The 14,045-nt window shown below is 38.6% G+C and overlaps 1 protein-coding gene across 1 annotated transcript in view; it reads right to left on the bottom strand.

Moving 5' to 3' along the window:
- The window catches only part of TTC27 (tetratricopeptide repeat domain 27), a 173,112-nt gene that overhangs the window by 69,647 nt on the left and 89,420 nt on the right, over positions 1–14,045 (bottom strand). The window contains exons 11-12 of the mRNA XM_082672271.1: positions 8,543–8,638; positions 5,799–5,921 (exon numbers count right to left, since the gene is read on the bottom strand). Coding sequence (XP_082528397.1) covers positions 5,799–5,921; positions 8,543–8,638 — 219 coding nt within the window. The remainder of the gene's footprint in view (positions 1–5,798; positions 5,922–8,542; positions 8,639–14,045) is intronic.

Here is a 14,045-nt window from a genome sequence, read left to right as displayed (position 1 = left end):
AACAGGGAGCTGGACCACTGGAAAGGTGCTCTACTGCCCTTGACACAGTGAATGGGACGAGAGGGCAGAACTAAGAGAGCACCAAAGAACCTTGTACTCTTACGGCTGTCACAGACAATCCTTCTAGCAGAAAGGCAGTTTATCCCTAGCCTACATTCTTGTTCTGTGAGAGGCAACTGAGAGGTGAAAAGTACAAAACACTTCATCTCAGCCCAGTCGCTCACTCCCCTTTTCCGTGGGGTGATGCCTAGTCTTATTCACTCTCTGACTGAGCCAACTCTTCACTAATTGCTCTTTACATTTATGTGTGTAACTGCACCACGCTCTGGCTTGATTTTTCAAAGGGTACCTGCCAACATAAATATTCCAGGTCCAAGATAAAACAGAATAATTAAAAACAGCCCTTGTTGGGCTTCCCTGGTGGCGCAGTGGTTGAGAATCTGCCTGCTAATGCAGGGGACACGGGTTCGAGCCCTGGTCTGGGAAGATCCCACATGTCGCGGAGCAAATGGGCCCGTGAGCCACAACTACTGAGCCTGCACGTCTGGAGCCTGTGCTCCGCAACGGGAGAGGCCATGACAGTGAGAGGCCCCCGCTCGCCACAACTAGAGAAAGCCGTTGTGCAAAAGCGAAGACCCAACACAGACAAAAATTAAATAAATTTAAAAAAAAATTAAAAAAAAAAAAACAGAAACAAAAAAAAAAAAACAGCCCTTGTTATCCAATTAGTTGGTCATCTCCTATTTGTACACCAAGTTATATTTTCAGTTGTTTTGCCTATCTTCCTCATTCAAGTGAACACAACAGGTTTTAACTTACAAACTGACCATCAAATTTTAAGGGATTAACAACAACCAGGATGGGGGGCAGATGCTGGGGAAGCAGTGTGGGCTTTAGAGGAAAGGAAGGTCTGAGCTTGGATTCCAAAATCTGCTACTTACTAAGGCTAATCAGTAGAGTGGCAAAAACAATTCATACTTTGTAGGCTGTTACAAATATTAAATGACAGTGAGAAAATAATTCTATAAAGAATGTAGTACATAAAAGGCTCTCAAAATTGCATTACATAATAACAGCATGCTCACAGTATCTTAGCATCTGCAGAGCAAAAATAAAAGTTCTCGAAGGCTCCTATTTCTATTCCTAAAATTAAAAGGTTGAAATGAGAGGGGTGAGATGTTATAATTTGTTTTTGGAGAGAAAATATATAGCAGGGGTTGGAGAGGTATCTTTCACCACATGTAAAGTCCATAAGGAGTGTCTACTTGGGAATTTGCTTCAATGCAATCACTATTCTACGAACACCTACTAATCATTCATTCAGCAAATATATTTAAGCTCTCCCTAGGCTCCAGGCCTGTGGTAAGTGTTGGCGAGACAGCTATAAATAATACAGACACAAGTCTGGCTCTTAAACAGCTTACAGTTTAGCAGGTGAGTTAAGCCAGCACATGAAGGATAAAAGCACTGTTGGGTGTTATAGGAGCACACAGGAGAATATCACCAAATCTTCAAGGGAGATTTCAGGGAAAGTACACTGTAGGAAGCAATCACCAAAGAGACATCTGAAGAATAAGGAGTGAGCTAAGGAGGACAAGTTCTAGACAGACAATAGCATGTGCAAAGGTTCTGAGGTCAAACAATGCTGAAAATTCAAGACTTACAAGTAGTTTAGTCCTACCAGAACTTTGGGCACAACCTGGATGAGTGAGTACAAAGGGGGGCAAAGCAGAGATAAAAGAGTAGGTAGTGACTTCCCTCGTGGTCCAGGGGTTAAGACTCGGTGCTCCCAATGCAGGAAGCCCGGGTTTGATCCCTGGTCAGGGAACTAGATCCCCCATGCCGCAACAAAGATCCCATGTGTGGCGACAAAGACCCCGCATGACACAACTAAGAGCTGGCGCTGCCTAAATAAATAAATAAATATTAAAAAAAAAAAAAAAGTAGGTAGACAATGCAGTTAGCAAGGTAAGCAGGAGTCAGATCATGAAGTGAAGACCATTCACGCTAAAGAGCTCTGAGTTAATCCTGGAGACACAGGGAAGTTCCTGAAGAGTCAGAACAACATGATCAGATTTGCCTTTTAGGAAGCTTACTCGACTGTAGTGTGAGAAAAGAACATGTGGGAACTCTCTTAAATCATATAAAGAAACTATCTTAGAAAACCCCAACCAAATGTTAAAAAGAATCTCAGCTGTTTTAGAAATAAAAGATTTACTTGGCAATTTAAAGGAAAAAAATGTTAAAGCCCAAAGGCTACGATGATCTGCAACTGTAGCATAATGAAAGATAAGGCTCTGCATCTCAGGTAAGCCTTGTTTCCTAGAAACAAGAGAAAATAAGAGAGGTCCCAACTTGAATCTCTCCACTTCCTTCCCCCCTGCCCTCTCCAGGCAGCTTACGCCTGCTCAGTCTTTTGTCTTTTCACTTATGGACCCAATTTGAGCAACAAAATAAAACTTTTGTTATAGAAAAGCCTTGGGGAAACTGCAGTGTGCCAAATAGCCTTAAAAAATTAAATGCTAGCAGATGAGAACCAGTTCTGACCCCAAGGTCAAGCAAAACTAATCTTGGCTATTTTGCCAGTGGTCATTAAATAACGAGAATTTCTGTAGGTAGTTTCTAAATTAGAAAGTCTGAGATCTTACTACTGGGGTGCAAACATGAGCACCAGAGCATAATAATTAGATTTAGATACTTTTCCGAATTTGCCTTTCAAAAATAAATTATGCCATTAAGCACTAAATGCAAGGATTAAAATTTCACAAACTTCCACTTAAATCAAAATGTGGTGACAACTACTGGCACACAACCAAACACTAAAAGAATCTTAGCTGTTTTAGAAATAAAACATTTGCTTCCAACTTGACGCAAACGTTTTTAGGGTCTATGATTAAGCTGATCTGTAAATACAGCATAAGAAAAACAGGTAAGGGAAGTCTTTTATGTGGCAAATAAAAAGCTAATATCAAGATTTTGAAGGATGTTTGGCTGTAACTCACAAAAGACTTGAGACAAAGTAAATGACTATGCATTCCTAAAAATTAAAATATGCACATTTTATAGAGTGATTAAAAACATAGGAGTTTATCATTACTATAAGACATTTCTTATAAGGTTATGTGCAAATTTAAAAAATAATAATACCACAACTACTTTAGGAAACATAGTCAAATCCATTCCATAGTCCATCCATCCAAAGGAATGGACTCATTATATATATTTTTTTACAATAAGAGAAGGTCTCTACTTTCCATACTTTCTAAAAATAATTAAATAAATTTAATATTTCAAAATGTGCTTTGGGTATTTGTGATTCACCAACTTGCTTAATTATTTCAAAAATCACTATTTCAAAAATTTCCATATTTTTATATACAGTTATTATTTGTTCACTGACCGATGTGAAGAATGATGCAATGGGAACTACATCAATGGTATCCTGGGAGTCAAGATACCATTCATTCATCCATTCATTTCTTTGTTAAACAAATATCTGAGTACTACCTGTGTGCCAGACAATGGGCACTAAAAAAAAAAAAAAACTTAAGTCCCTGAAGAAACATAATACTATACTTCATCAAATGTGAGATGCCATCAATAGTAAGACTAACTCTTAACTAATAAAAAAAAAATGCGGGCTTCCCTGGTGGCACAGTGGTTGAGTGTCTGCCTGCTGATGCAGGGGACACGGGTTCGTGCCCCGGTCCGGGAAGATCCCACATGCCGCAGAGTGGCTGGGCCCGTGAGCCATGGCTGCTAAGCCTGCGCGTCCGTAGTCTGTGCTCCGCAACGGGAGAGGCCACAACAGTGAGAGGCCCGCGTACCGTAAAAAAAAAAAAAAAAGAAAAAACGCTTTCAATTAAATTATGACACAATGCCATGGATGAATCACATCAGCCTCTCAGTGCTTTGATATTTTTGAAATCTATTCAGAAAAATTTGGCAATTTTTCCTGCCCTCAATACACTGCTTGAAATTTTAAGTGGCAACCATTTTTTCACAGATCTCAGTACAAAACACAGCTTCATTTACTTTGGGATGTCTTCCTTTCTTGGCTGCCATAAAGCTTTTAGTGTTATTAAAGAAAAGTAAATGGAACTGTGATGATTTTGCCAATGGCACATGTTTACTTCACTAATGCTAAATTCACACCTCTTGACCTTGTTTTGGTCCTTTACTGTGTGTTCAATAACTTTGTGTTTCAACGCCATATCATAAGGGAATCTTTTTGAAGATATCTTAAATGGCAATTAAACCCAACATATGTAGAGCTGACACTGTGTACATAACTCAATTGAAATGATGATACTAAATATAGCTACAACTAAACTTGTACAAGCACAAGCAATTACAACCTGGCCAAATGGCCACCTGACTGACAGCGACTGACAGATGCCATCAAGCGACAGATATATTCCAAAGACGTTAAAATGTGAAAAACATTATGTCTTAGAATCAGTAATAGCAGCAAACACTCACACAGCACTATGAGGAAAGCACCATTCTATGTAGTTTACATACATTATGCCACGAAAACTTGTAAGGTAGATAGATTATGTGCCTCTAGATGAGGAAACTGAGGCTTGGGGGCTAGGGGATGTTTGAGCAACCTGCCCCAATATCACAAAGCTAGCATGTGCCAAGGTTAGCTTTTGAATCCAGGCAGTCTGGGCTATGCTTTTAACCATTACGTCATGTGGTCTCTTAAGTTATTAATCAATAACTAGCTTTGTGACCTAACCCGAATCGTTAGAGACTCCTTTCCTTACCTGGAAAAGGAGAAAAATGGAACGGATGATTATGGAGCCCTTTCCCAGGATGAAAATATTATAATTCTATAATCTTCTATAGTAACATGTTATCACCATGGTAGTCTCTCCTTAACCCAATACAATTCAAAGACCTTCACTGACATTAGTGATTAGCGAAAGGAATGTAACTTTTACTATTAGTCTAAAATACACACACTTAGAAAGGTATTAAGAAACAGACACACATGTACCACCATTTCTCTTTTTCAGGGTGACGGCAAAAGGCTGACTGTAGACACAAATGATCCAATTTGTGGGTTTTACTCTGCCTGTGTACTACATTTATGATAGAAATTTAGCCATTTAAAATTTTAATCCAAAATTAACAAATGATTTCAATGTGTCCATTGAACATACACACTCTGCATAGTCCTTTTTTCTTTCTTTAAAAATTCTTTTCATTTATGAGGGAAAAAACAATAGATTAATAACAGATGCAAATATGGCAACATTCTCTCTCTTGACCCAATTTAAGGGTGGAATTAAATATGCATTACACACTTGACAACTCTTCTGCCCCAAGGCGGGGTGGGTTGTCACACTCTTTGGATTTTCTACAGGCCAAGCCAGCTGCCCTCCTCCTAGGTAACCTTCCTTCAGACCCACAGCCTCTGATCATAAGGCAACACAATGGTGCTTAAAATAATTTCTAATAGTTCATTTTGAAGTTGTCTACAGAAGGAGAGTTAATAAAGGAAAGAGATCACAAGGTGCAATGTGTTTAAAGCTTTCATTATTTATTCACAAACATCAAATACTGTATCAGTTTAGGGCCTTGCTTTTCTCTTTTATATACACATACACATGCAGACAAAATAATCTGCCCCAACGGAAATCAGAGAAAACATTAAAAAGATTTCTGGGGAAAAAAGTGAAAAAGGGAATATAAGTGAACTGTTGGCAAAAGCAGGCTTAAAAAACAAGTGAGAAGATGCTCAAAGATGAAAGGTCCTGGCCAGTACACAGAATTTTACTATTACATACCTTCCCATGCTGCCCAGCTCTTTCATAACAAATGACAACATCTTCCCACATTTCTAGCTTCTCAAATATCTGAAGGGCTGAACTGGTACATCCCAACTCAAAGAGTAAACTTGCAAGCTGGCGCTAGAAAATCAAGTTAAAATAATGAACAATCCTTTACACAAAGACAGATTCCTATTCCACTTGTAGGTATATCCAATCTGCCATTTTAAGCATCTGCTTACTGTATTAAATGCCTAATTTCTACAATTCAACCTCTACTAATTAGAAATTTGCAATCATTCAATACTTACCTTTACTTTAGCAAGCCTCTTTAGAGGGGGTAAGGAATTAAAAAACAATATAGGAACTGTTCAAAACACTCAATATATCAATTTTTTCCCAAGAATTCAGAACTTAAAAGGCAAAATCTGTATTTCTTCATTACCTAGAGATTCTATATATGACAATCTCTGTTGTAAAGTTGATATCCAATAAATCAATTTTTAAAACTCTAGTTAGAATGGCCATTATCAGAAAGACAAGAGATAAGTGTTGCTGAGGGCATGGAGAAAAGGGAACTCTTGTGCACTGTTGGTGGGAATGTAAACTGGTGCAGCCACTACAGAAAACTGTATGGAGGTTCCTCAGGAAGCTGAAAATAGCACTACCATATGATCCAGTAATTCCACTTCTGGGCATATAGCTGAGGAAAATGAAAACACTAATTTATTTTAAGCACATCCTAAAAAACGTAGCTACTAATTTCCCAGTCCTTGGCAGATAAAAGGGTGCAAATTATGGTAAGGTGAGTGAAGGTTAAATATATTCAAAAATAAACATACTGCATATTATAAGTGATCCAACCTGCAGGAATAGAAAAACAATATTAAAAAGGTTTAAAAAGTAGGTGAGACTCTAGAAGGTCTGGTTTCAAAATTCAATACATATTTAAGAGTTAAGAGGCTTATGGACATGGAACATGCAGGACTAACAAACTTAGAAAGTAAAATGAAATATGCCTGAAAATTATAAGCTAACATATTATCGAAATAAATAAAAGGGATGGTCCAATTCTTCTGTATCCTATGAAATACAAGAGAATTTGGCTATTTTAGAATATGTGGTTGGACATTTTCAAAACCTGAACATAGCATGTGGGAGCTGGAATAAGTCTTAATGCTCATGTAGTAAGTAGTTTAATCTTTTCATTTAATAGATGAAGAAAGTTATGACATCTAAGCTGATATGATCTTTAGCTAGCAGTAAAGATGAATTCTCTTTTTATAATAAACTATGCTGTTACTTCTTGATCTTTAAAAATAATACATAAAGATATGGTTACTCCCTATTATGAAAGAAAAATGATTTAATTTCTTAATGAAAGAGGATGTTTATCTAACTGCCCAAATATCCTAAAACCCACAGCTTCCTAAGCAGATAAAATAAACACTTAGCCTACATCCTAAATTTATTTGAACAGTACTTAATTTTCCTAATGGTTCTGTTCAGAAACAGAGTAACAGCTACACCCTCAACAGACATGTTTTGTCACAATAACAGTCTGAGAGGTTTATACACCACAAATCACACAGTACAAAGCACTTAAATTTCACAGATCAGGGTCAAAAACATGCCAAAAAGTTCCAATTTTTAACACCTTCCTGATGAAGAAGCTACTCCTTTTGAGATGATATAACAAAGCTTTTTTTGTGCCTATGTTTTATTGAGATGCCTTCAATAGATAAAATGAATCCCAATGTGTAATAAACCCCCTCATTTACCCTGTGCTTAAGAATATAACCTACTCTCTAAGAAATCTTATGATGGAGATTCTGAGTCACTGAATTGTGGGTTGGCATTTATAGTTCTAAATCACTGCCTATGTGCCTAATCCACAAGAGAGGACAGGAAGCTGGTTAAAATGACAATAGTTACTAAATCATCTAGAAATTTCTGGCTAGCATCATTTAACTCCACTTAGCCACTCTGCACCATAGCTTTCACATCTGTAAAATGAGGCTATTTCACAAAATTGTTGCAATAAAATAAGATAACGTGTGTGAAAGGCAGAACAAAATGTGCACCTCATAATAAATGTGCAGTAAAAGCTGGCTGTTATTATTTGTAATAATTACAACCCAGTGGAGATACAGGAAAGGAGGTAAACTAGACTAAAAGTTGGGAAACTAAAGATGTAGTTCGTGAACAGCTATATGATCAACATTGGAAAAGTGTAATTAATTGCACTGGGCCTCAATTTTCTTTTCTGTAGAATTAAGAAACTGGACCACATATCTTAAGTGGCCTTCAGTGCTTAAAATTTTACAAACTAGAGAACCGACGCCTCTTACACAGGAGAACCATGGTGTGGGAGCTAAACTAGGTATTCTCATATCACTAGAAAGAGGAGAGTAGTTAAGGGTATCCCACAATATCAAGTATTGAATAAATGCTTTCCTTTACCTTTTGTACACAACTTGCTTAAAAGGTTCATTCTTTAGCAGAAGGTCCTTAAAGGGCTTTTAAACATTGAAAATGAAGACTTCTGTGGTTCTAGTTGATCTAGTTTAAATTTTTTTTAATGTTATAAAAGTCTAATATCACTTTACTCAAATAGCAGTTTGAAGTAACTGGCAATCCTCAGCTAGATACTTTTATTCTTTTCACTGAAATATTTGAAAACTCAAACATAAACATCTAATGCGTTTATCTTTCAAATGCGAAGTATCTTCCATACCCAATGACAACAACAACAAAAATACCTGAATGGCCCAATGAGGTGGCACTTGACAGCAATAGAAAATCTTCAGACGTTCCAATACAGACGTAGTCTTATCTTCAAATTGGTCTGCAAGAGCCTTAAGAGCATGTATCATAATCAGAATCTATATGTGCGATAACTTTTTAATATAAACAAGATTCTTATTGCAAGTTATACAGACATATAAACAATAAAGAACACAAGTTACTTTGATAAGGTGATGGGATGTGTGAATTTTTTCTTGAATTTCATTTTTTTTTTGGCTGCACTGACTCTTCGTTGCTGTGCACAGGCTTTTCTCTAGTTGCGGTGAGCAGGGGCTACTCTTTGTTGCAGTGCGCGGGCTTCTCATTGCGGTGGCTTCTCTAGTTGCAGAGCACGGGCTCTAGGAGTGAGGGCTTCAGTAGTTGCAGCATGCGAGCTCAGCAGTTGCAGCACTCGTGCCCTAGAGCACGTGGGCTTCAGTAGTTGTGACACATGGACTCAGTAGTTGTGGCACGCGGGCTTAGTTGCTCCGCGGCATGTGGGATTTTCCCAAACCAGGGATCGAACCCTTGTCCTCTGCATTGGCAGGTAGATTCTTAACCACGGCGCCACCAGGGAAGTCCTTGAATTTCGTTAAATATTTTTAAAAACTTTAAATTAATCAACATCTATGTAAATTTGTACATTTAAAACTTACCAGGAAAATAGTTTATTTTTATTTATTTATTTTTTTTGGCGGTACGCAGGCTTCTCACTGTTGTGGCCTCTCCCATTGCGGAGAACAGGCTCCGGACACGCAGGCTCAGCGGCCATGGCTCACGGGCCCAGACACTCTGTGGCATGTGGGATCTTCCCGGACCAGGGTATGAACCCCTGTCCCCTGGATCGGCAGGTGGACTCTCAACCACTGCGCCACCAGGGAAGCCCAGGAAAATAGTTTTTTAAATTGAGGTTTCCTATAATAGTTCTTTCAAAGAACTAGCCTTATTAATCAGCCTTTTTACTTTTTCTAAGAAAAACTGTTCTTCAGCATATCTATTTCACAGCCATACTGTCACTGTGACAATGGCACTTTCTAACATAAATCAGAGAAAAATTACATGAAGAACTTCATTTAGGAATTTTCTAACGAATAAAGTGAAATCAAAGCATGTGTCTATTTGATCACAGAGGGTGAGTTCTCTTACTCTTCAGCAAGAGAGACATAGGGCAGGACATTCATTCATGTGAGACCACCCTTAAGGTGCAGTGGACAGCTTCAAGCTGCATGCACTGAGGAATCCCTCTGCTGGTTTGAAATACATGCACTTTTTTTTTTTGTACTAAGTAACTGAACTCGAAGAGGCTATGTCAAGAAGCAGACCAACAAGACCAAGATGGCTGACTCTGAGCAAAGGTACCAGGGCCAAATGCAAAGCCAAAGGCTGGCACTAACTGGTAGTCACGTGATGAGTCATTACAAGACCCCACATATTCAGCATCAAAGTGAATGCAGACGCACGGGAGTCCTAGGTAAATACACAGACAGTAGTTCCATTACCGTGATCATCTTCACCTGCCTCCTCATTTGCCATACAGTACGCATATATGTTTTTTCTGTTTTATACGGAGACCTCTCAACTGTGAATTATCATGACCTTTTTTGCATAATGCAGTGCTCAAATTTTCTTTTTTTGGCAATTGACTAGTTTTCACAGGCCTATCTTATAAGGATTAGATGGCAACAATACGTCAACGTTAATTTTCTGATGTTAATGCACATACTGTAGTTATGGAGGAGAGCGTCCATGTATTTGAGGATGATGAAGCTCTATGTTTGCAACTTACTTTCCAAACTTCAGGATACAAAAGACAGCTGGTCCTGTACTTAAAACTTTTCTGTAAGTTTGAAATTTTTTTCAAGTTTTTATGAAATTAAAATTGAAAATTTCAAAAACAACAGAAAAAAGTAAGAGGTAGCAAGTTCAAACTTCCTCAGGAGAAAGAAAAGGACAAGAATCTAACAAATCCCACTATAAGTAAGAGGAGACCAGTTTCTGAGCAGGGGAACTGCTCCTCAACTGGGGGAGAAGGGAAGTTCTCTATATTATAATAGGTGGGAGATACATTTGTTAGTCTAAGAATACCCTGCAGAATGAGAAAACACTCATTACATCACTTCTTTGACAATCCAAGATGTTATTCAATCAAATCAGTCAGAACAAACTGAGTCATAACCAGACTCCTAAACCATCTTGATCAAAACATTTTTAAAGTTTTCTGGCCTTACTTCAGAGAAACTTAATAGCAAAAAGGTTGCATGCTTCTGCCCAAAGCTATTTAGTTGTAGGAAAGAGAGAAGAGAAGAAAAACCTCTGGCTGAATACATATGGTTACAATACATAAATAGAAGGTTCACTGAATTACTTCATTAAGGGGGGCAAATTTTCCCTTTTATCAAATTCTTTTTATTCCTTTGGAAAGAAAAAATAAATAATGCTTATTTAATAATTAAAAGCCAAAAGCAACATCCCAACATTTACTTTTATGAAGTCTTAATTACATGCAAGACATCTGATTTTCAAACAAAACTCACGCTGTTTGCTGCACTTACTGCATCTAGCTAAAACGTATTAATCAGTGCTCAGTAAATACTTCCTCATTTATTAATAAACAGATTTATTATGTATTTCAGATACTCTCAGATACTTTTAGATGACCTCAGAGTGTCTCTGGTACTCTCAGATACTCTCCAAAATGTCAGAGACCACCGGAGAGAGCAGAGAATGAACATTTACTTGAATCTGATACCATAAATAAGCCCCTGTACAAGTACAGCCATGCTTTATAGAACTCAAATAGGCCATGTGTATGATAAAGATTAAAAACAGAATTCTAACCTATTTTCACTCCTGCACAGAATATACTTCTTCCTACCTTAAATATGACAACCACCTAAAGATTCACCTACCAATAAAACCAAGAACATCAAATTAACTTGTCTATTTCCTCTACTGAATTCAAAGTACTCTCTTATTTGCTAACTCACCCCAAATACAGGAACTTATTTACAATTCATCTCTAGGTTTTTCAGAGCAGGATTATTTCTAGTGACTCATTCTGGAATAATCCCATTATAGTCAAATGAACTGGAGTCCTTTACAAGAAAAAGAGTACTGATAGGTGAAGTGGCCTGCCTGCTGTTCTAGGTCAACCTCCAACAAGCAAGTCATTTAAACACAAAGGCACTCATCTACGAAATGATTTTCTAAATGATCTTTTGCACTCCAAACACTCTGAGTATATGGCTTTATCAAAAGAGTATTTTGTTTAATTTCAAGCATCTGAGGAGGTTGCTAGTTTCAGGTACCATTAGCCGAACACAAGCATCAGGTTCATTCCTCAGGGGCAAACTGTACCAAAGCGGTCTGGAAGACAACGGCAGGACATGAAGTCCTAGGAGAATGGGACTGAATGAACAGCAAGCCCGAGCCCCTGCCGTGTATACGTGTGTGTGTGAACGTGGACAGAAACAGTAGCGCAGAGACAAACTGGCACTTTGTAAGCTTTCACACACCCCCAGAAATTGAGGTAAATGACCTCTAAAGCAGTGTCCTACCCTTTCACTTCCCATTTTCTCTCTCCAGTTTCTAAATTTCATGTATTTCACACCTGAAAGTCATGGGCACTTGGTCATAAGTTAAAACTGGTATGAGAAGTTGCCTTTAAGGGAAAATGGTAACATCAAAAATGGAGAGAGAGAGAGAGAAGTGAATATACCCTAGACCAATCATTAAGAGTTGAAAGCAAGCAGAGTGTACATAGGAGGGTGACAGAAGAAATGTGGATAAACGGGAAAGACAATGAGTAAAGAGTCAGGAAGAGTCTAGAGCTCAGTCAGGAGGTGGGGGGACAGCCAAGTCACAGAAAATCCAGGTATGATAACTGCTGGGAGACACCAAAGATGACCTCATGATGTATAAACTACTGTGATATGAAACTGTTTTCAAGTTTTAAGACTCCCTTTTAATGTCTTTTTCTCCCCAAACTCCATCGCAAAGCATTTATACTTTGAGTGTCCTTTGAGACAACGTGCTTGTGCATATAGATTCTCTAACCCCAAACAATAACGACTCTCCAGCCTTCCAGGAGCCACTGTACCAGAGGTCAGGAGATACCTCTAAGGAATGGGGAATAAAAGATACCTCTAAGGAATGGGGAATGAAACCCTGGAAAACAATGATGGGTCCTCTCTTTTCAATGCTCTGTTTTCAGTACCGAAAGAACTTCCCCTCCAAAAAACTAGAGAAGATCAAGGCTACATTTTAAAATTAGCACATGGAGAATGACTTAGTATAGAAGGACGATTCTGAACAAGGTCTGGTATGATTTAGACTTTATTTATGTGCTCGTATCTAAAAGTATGGCACACATATCTTCAAAAGAACAGAGCTAGTCCCTAAGGACCTACACTTTCACTGAAGGCTATTCTTTCTTGCTTGCGTGATATCAAAGTGTTTATCCACTTTCTGAAGAGCCAAGTAGAAATTAGCTGATAATCTAAAAGGTATGATTGATCATATGCCAAATCACCTTGCTTTTTTGTGCAATGTGAGTGTGTGTGTGTGTGTGTGTGTGTGTGTGTGTGTGTAGGAGGGTGGGATTTATTATAAAAATACGTACTTAATCAAATATATCCAACAGTTGGGCTGAACTGCTCTCTTTGACAGGAGTCTGCAGTCATTCCGCCATGATTCAGAGTGGTGAAGCTAACTGCCATCTCAAGCTCCCAAGTCCAAGAAAACTTCTAATAGGAACAAGGGGAATGAGAATCAAAACCTATTAACAACCTACTAAGTTGTTAAACCTATTGTTAATTCAGTTTTACCTTGTGTATTGGGAATTGCAGGGAATCAGAGAGATTAAAAAAATGGCTTGCCCAGGCTTCCCTGGTGGCGCAGTGGTTAAGAATCCGCCTGCCAATGCAGGGGACACGGGTTTGAGCCCTTGTCCAGGAAGATCCCACATGCCGCGGAGCAACAAAGCCCATGCGCCACAACTACTGAGCCTGCACTCTAGAGCCCGTGAGCCACAACTACTGAAGCCCGTGCACCTAGAGCCCGTGAGCCACAACTACTGAAGCCCGTGCACCTAGAGCCCATGCTCCGCATCAAGAGAAGCCACCACAATGAGAAGCCCGCGCACTGCAACAAAGAGTAGCCCCTGCTCACCGCAACTAGAAAAAGCCCGTGCACAGCAGCAAAGACCCAACTCAGCCATTCATTCATTCATTCATTCATTCATTTTTTTAAAAATGGCTTGCCCAAAGTTTAAAGCTATGAAATAGGTGAGCCTGTCTGATTCCAAACACTAAGTTGACAGCTTCATTAAAACCTTACCTCCTAAGTGGAAATTATCAGAGCTGTGAAAATAAAAAGCAGCTTCTCACTGGAAAAATACTGAGAACTCTAATTAACTGGGTTTTTCCCCACCTAATCACATAATATGGGAGTCAGGGTGTGGCCTGGCCAAGAAGATCT

The sequence above is a fragment of the Grampus griseus genome (assembly GCF_964374135.1).
Source record: "Grampus griseus genome assembly, chromosome: 15".
Classification (NCBI taxonomy): Eukaryota; Metazoa; Chordata; class Mammalia; order Artiodactyla; family Delphinidae; genus Grampus; species Grampus griseus.
The sequence above is the reverse complement of the archived record's forward strand: the minus strand, read 5'-3'. Positions and strand labels throughout refer to the sequence as shown.